The 5,827-nt window shown below is 45.5% G+C and overlaps 1 protein-coding gene across 1 annotated transcript; it reads left to right on the forward strand.

Annotated features, from left to right (window-relative positions):
• Positions 1–3,825: 3,825 nt before the first annotated feature.
• On the forward strand, positions 3,826–5,782 carry PPTG_13395 (hypothetical protein; the record flags this gene model as incomplete). The annotated part of the gene is made up of 1 exon (XM_008909023.1): positions 3,826–5,782. Exon 1 carries the CDS (start codon positions 3,857–3,859, stop codon positions 5,780–5,782), a length of 1,926 nt encoding a protein of 641 aa, XP_008907271.1. The 5' UTR covers positions 3,826–3,856.
• Positions 5,783–5,827: the final 45 nt, after the last annotated feature.

Consider the following 5,827-nt stretch of genomic DNA (forward strand, 5'->3'; position numbering starts at 1 on the left):
ATTGGGGATTTTGGAGCGCAGTTCGGATGATGACGAGCCAAGTCGAAGCTCCAAGAGCGATAGAGATGGACGACATGACGCCTTCCTGGCAGCTCTACCGCCTCCTTCCGTAATATTTCCGCTACATTCGAGAATGACACAGTCTTCGGTTGATGATTCGAACAGTAGCCAACACTCCGGCAACAAGTTTAACGGAGGAAACGGTAGTGAAATATCGTCTCATTTACTGAAACTTTCACGGCAAAGACAGTCGTACAAACCTCGAATGCGTATCAGTCAGCGCTCGTCGAACTCTTCAGCATCCTCGTCTAGTTCACAGTCAGTTAAGCAAAATCGTCGCGCTCTTCGGACGTGGTTTCGACAGTGGAAGATATTCACCAGGCATCGGAGAAGGAAAGCTCGACGTGCTGCAACTGCAGATACTTTTTTAATGCAAAATACCATGACGAAATGGGCTTATTTTCTGAAACAACGGAGATATGAGCATGAGAAAAAGCAGATTATTGATTCGTGGAAAGTATCTCGAGCAATTTCGCGCTGGGCTCAATGGAAACATCGATCCTGTGCGGTGCGAAGACTACTGAATATGGGGCGGAGTTCCTTTATGGGACGGCTAATTCAGAAGCGAGTTTGGAGGCGATGGATCCAATTTACCATCCGAAGAAAGTATGTTAATGGTGTCTTAACTCAACGAACAAGGTGTCTTCATCAGCGAATAATGCATTCTGCGTGGACCGAGCTGCGTATTCACGCTTTCCGAGCTCGTCAAGATTCTCTTGCGATGCTACGATGCATGAAGGCTATGCGCAACTTGTGTGCAATTCAAGAGCGACAGCGTTTAACGTGTGAACAGTATCAGCTGGAGGTAAACCTTGCACGTAAGCGAGAGCTGCTACAACGATGGAGAGCGTTTGCTTATTCGTCCAATCGTGTCAAAAGGCTCTCCTGGAGAGTGCAATTTGATGTGAGGCGAAGGAGGTATTTTCTGCTGTGGTGTGAAGTCGCTCGTACTGTTAATCTCGTCGAGCAACTACGTCTAAAAATCACATCTCGAGAGCTCTGGCAGCATTTTTCAGCGTGGAAAGCAACAACAAGAGCTATTAAAATAGGTGATCAAGTGAGAAAAAATTGTGAAAAACGTATTCGTGAAGAATATTTCAGCGCATTCAAGGACCAAACAATGTTCAATTCACATTGCAAGCACGTTAATCGGGCATTAAGTCATCGTCGTCTAGCTGCTACCATTAACTATCTTCATGTCTGGGCGATGGAGAAAAGACGAATGAGAGCTGAAATTAGTCATATACGGAAAATATGGCAGACTCGTCTACTTCGGCGCGTTTGGCTTGATTGTTGGCTTACAGTTCACCGCACAAGATTGGCCGTAAAACACTCTTGTACAGTTCTTAAAGTACGGTATTTCAAGGCGTGGAAGCGGTTCCACCATATACAACAGACTTACCATCTTAAGGAAGAGCGAGCAGAAGTTCTTCATGGGAAGTTCTACTGCAAGCGATCTTTTGAAGGATGGAAGACCTACTACAAGATGCGATTAGAACACGCTCAACGACTTGTCAAGGCTCAAGAGCACTATCGACTGCATTTACTTCAGCGAGGAGTAAATGTTCTGTGGGGTGCTGTGTATCAAAACACTCAGAGCTCTCTACGAGCGCATCAACTCCGACAAAACATGCGGATTTGTTTAAAGAAACGACATTTTAGAGCATGGTTTTCCTTGACACAGTCGCGGAATAGAATGTTACAACAACTATATCATCTACAGAAAAGATACCAGAAATCGACCTTCAATCCGAGGCGGCGAGCATGGGATCGTTGGATATTATTTGCTGCTGTAAGGCGACAGCGTTACCATTGTGAGCGTCACTTTCAAGAGCGTAGAAAGCGTCAAGTACTGCTTGAGTGGCATCAACATGTTCAAGTGGAGTCTCGTTTGCGTATTTTTGCTTTTCACCGACGTAGGAGGGTTATTGAAGTTCTCTTTGGTCACTGGAAATCTCGTGTGGAGAAGTGGAAAAAGGTCGGTATTATTGATGAACTAGCAGAAAGGGTCTATGAGAGGAAACTCTGCACTAGCGTCATTCGAAGTTGGCGATCTAGTTCATCGTACCTCCGCCGTGTTCGTCTGTGTGGTGAAACTATATCCCGTCAGCGTGTAATGAAGCTGCAGACATCGTATTTCCTGAAATGGAAAACAAAGTTTGACGTGTGTCAGCACGTGTCTACATTAAGACGCAGTCGAGTGCGCCAGTTATTAAGGACGTGCTTGTTATGTTGGCTCAAATACTCAGCACAGCTGAAAGCTTTCACGCGAAAGCTAATTCACTTTCAAAAGATGTATGGAAAATATCCAGCCTCGTCGATTATGTCGCGTGCATGGTGTCGGTGGGAACATGCATGCAAACAAAGTCGAAATATAAAAGTCTTGCGCAGAAAGATCCAACTCAGTCAAGCTCGGCGATGTTGGTCGCACTGGAAAGATTTCCATTCTGCTTGTTGTATATTCCGAATCTGGCATCAAGTTGCGTTGGCGATATCAAAAAGTAACAACAGATTGGGAATGCGCTTACGCTGCTTTCGAGAATCACGGCTTCGATGGCTACAAAAACGTTCGATGGATGAGTGGAAATGCCTTGTTGTAAGACGGAGAAATCTTCAAGAAAAACAATCATTTTGGAAGCATAAATTACTTCGCGAACTGGAAGAGTCTACGCTGAATGTGAAGAAAGCAGCACAAATTCATTTGAGTAGCTGGTTTCGGAGGTGGTATATTGGGTACAATAAGGAAAGCAATCTTGCCAACGAACATTTCCGCTGCTGCCTGCTTTCGAAGGTGATTCTATCGTGGTGGAAGAGTACCGTTAATTCGAAGCAAGAAAAGGTCTTAGTCGATGCACAGCAAGCAATGGGTAAGCTTTCGTATTATCATCCTCAACAACAAATCTACGCTACCCAAGCGAAACGAAGCAATAGAAAGGAGGAGAACAAAAAATTGTCGTTACGGAAAGAGAAAGTAAAAGTGATCGCAAAGGATACGCCGAACACTCGGACGGAATCAATGCGAAAAATGCGTCGGATGCTGGATCCCACTGAGTACGCGAGCTATTCACGGTTCTACCAGGAAAGAAGCAGGGAGGTATTGCGAAACGAGCGAGACGAGCTCTACGATGGAACAAGTAGAACAACCCGTGCGAAGACTGTCTTCGTCGATCATCCTGTAATTGATACGGAACCTCGCAGTCGAGTGGATCGAATTGGTGAAGACTATCCTAAAAACTGCGAACGCACTAAACTTACTCATGGAGGATTTAAAAAAGAAGAAACAACTTGCAGCACGACTATTGCTAAGTACAAGCCTCGTCAGGCTGGGTCGAAGGCTAAAAGCGTTACTGTACAGCAACAAGATGCTCCTGTTTTACCTGCCCCCAGCAATGAAATGAGCTTAGAACATCAGATTATGCGTCCTGTCACTCGGTCCCCCGAACGTCTCCATCGCCCTGCTTCGTCCGTACCGAGCAAGAAGGCGCATCCAATTATCGCAAGGGGACCAGAAAATGTGCTACCTCTTTTCGATGATGAAGTATCGGACACCAGGGCTGGGACATCTAAAATTCAAAGTGACCATGTAAAAAACGCTAAAACACGGGTTCGATTTGCTCCACACCTCCGATCAGAACAAAACATAAAGACCATTGAAGACCCTTCTACATGTAGTGCTGCACGAAACGAGCCTTTTATTTCAAGACGCGAAGACGATCTAAGGGGTTTTCATTCACTGGATGGTGGTTCTAATAGATGTGAGTTTGGAGTCTGGGTCGGGAGCAATGTTACTTCACCTATGTTTGATCCATCGCTGAGTTTGACCCCAGTTTCGGAGACTATGAACATCGATCCACTCCAGAAGCCTCGATTGACTAAGACACGGAAAGCAATGCACAAAAAGCAGATCAAAGTGGTGAATTCCAGTGGCAACGAAGGAAGGCCACTGGCAGATATTCTACGGCTAAATAACGAAGGTGAAGCCAGTCGTTTTGAGAATGAAATCATCGCTAGTACACATTTGAACAATGACAGTGTTTGGGACGCATCGGTGTTGAAAGAAGTGGTGGCTTTCTATGTTGACAGCGTTATAGCGTATGCAAACGCTAATGCCGACTTGAAATCATCTAGATTCCGAGCATGCTTTCGAATGGCTCGAGATTTGGCACTTTTTCAAAATGATTTTTACATCGACGAGCTGCTGAAAGTATACAACACCAACTTCAAAGGGAATTTCATTGGTAAGGAGGACGAGAGAATAGATTTTGAACTGTTCCTTGAGCAGTTAGTCGAAAGTCACCCGGCATACCGGAAGTATGTTAATCACAGCCTTCGACAACATAACACTGCTCCACTAAATGCATTGGACTGGTTAGCACAGAATCACTTGCGACCGCATGTTGTACACCGAAAAAGAGCAAAATATGGCCCGGTAAAGTCATTTTGGATCTGGAAATCTATGCCCGCAGACATGGATATCGCCCTGGAAAAGTTGATTCCGACTATCAAAAAATACATGCGAGTACTTGGACAGTTTTTTCTACGCCAAGCTGTCCAAAGCTCTTCAACGACAGATAAACCACGAGACTATCGAATGAGTAGCAACGCGTTTATCAGTCTCATGAAGCAGGTTCGAGTGTTCCCTCAACTATTTCATCGCCGCGAGCTTGAAAATGCCGTTCGTCTTTCGTGCTGCTTTTCTCCTGAGACTGAGGAGCTGAATTTTCCAGAATTTATCGAGACTCTTGTGCGTTGCTCCTGTCACCTTCGTTGGGGTGAACTTGATCGAGGTAAAACTACAAGCGAGAGTAGTGACGGTACTGTGGTCGTCATCAAGTTTGTTATGCTAATTTTTGCGATGGAAGGCCAGGGATCGGTACTGAAGAAGCGGAATGAGGATGTCAGCGCGATTTTAGGATTCTTGGGACAACAACAGAAGAAGAATCAGGCTGAGAAATTGTTTCGTTTTCGTAAAATGCTGGCGGATAATAAGCGACGAGCTCGAGCATCTAGGAACCAGGAGCTCCCTTCAGTATGGAACCAGGTGAGGCTTCACTTTTCTCCGATGAACTCGCCTACCAAATCTACTACAAGATCACATGATACTTTCGACGAGTTGACCGAGTCGTGGGATGGTGGATCTCCTCGTCGAGTCTCGACCGAACCATGTGTGTTTGATGCACACACCAATCAGCCTTTTGATATCGACTTACCTTCCCCGAATGCCAATGCGATCGATCACCAGGCTGGTCAGCCAAACTCAGTGGAATTTGTGAACAATAACTACGATCAGAAGGATTTTGCTAGTCTCAGTCCAGCAATTTCAATGGAAGTGCCCTCGACACTCGGAGCCGGAAGCCATGCCACTGAATCAGTACAAAGAATAGAATCAACTGTGTTAACGGGAGGTAGCGTTTCTTCGACCATTCGCCAAGAAGGAAAAGAAGGTTTTGAATCAGTTGAAAGCCTGGATGGTGCTACATCGGCAACAATCGACGAAGAAGTCGTGAATTCTGGACCGACACACCAGTTTACGACGATCGGTTTGGTGGAGCCCATGGAAAAGGACGCCTTTCTTCGTGAAATCCTGGATAGTATTGGAGATGTTGAGCTCTTACTTAGTCAACCGAGGTTTACTGGTAGCAATTACTCAAAGCTTGGTAAGTTTTGGGACAGCTCGCTGGCTTTGAAGCTTCTACTGATACTTCACTGTCATGCTTTGTAGCCAGGAGGCAGCCGAAGAGAACATCCCCGGGTTATTCAGCTGCAG

The sequence above is a fragment of the Phytophthora parasitica genome (genome assembly GCF_000247585.1).
Source record: "Phytophthora parasitica INRA-310 unplaced genomic scaffold supercont2.32, whole genome shotgun sequence".
NCBI classification, from domain to species: Eukaryota; Oomycota; class Peronosporomycetes; order Peronosporales; family Peronosporaceae; genus Phytophthora; species Phytophthora nicotianae.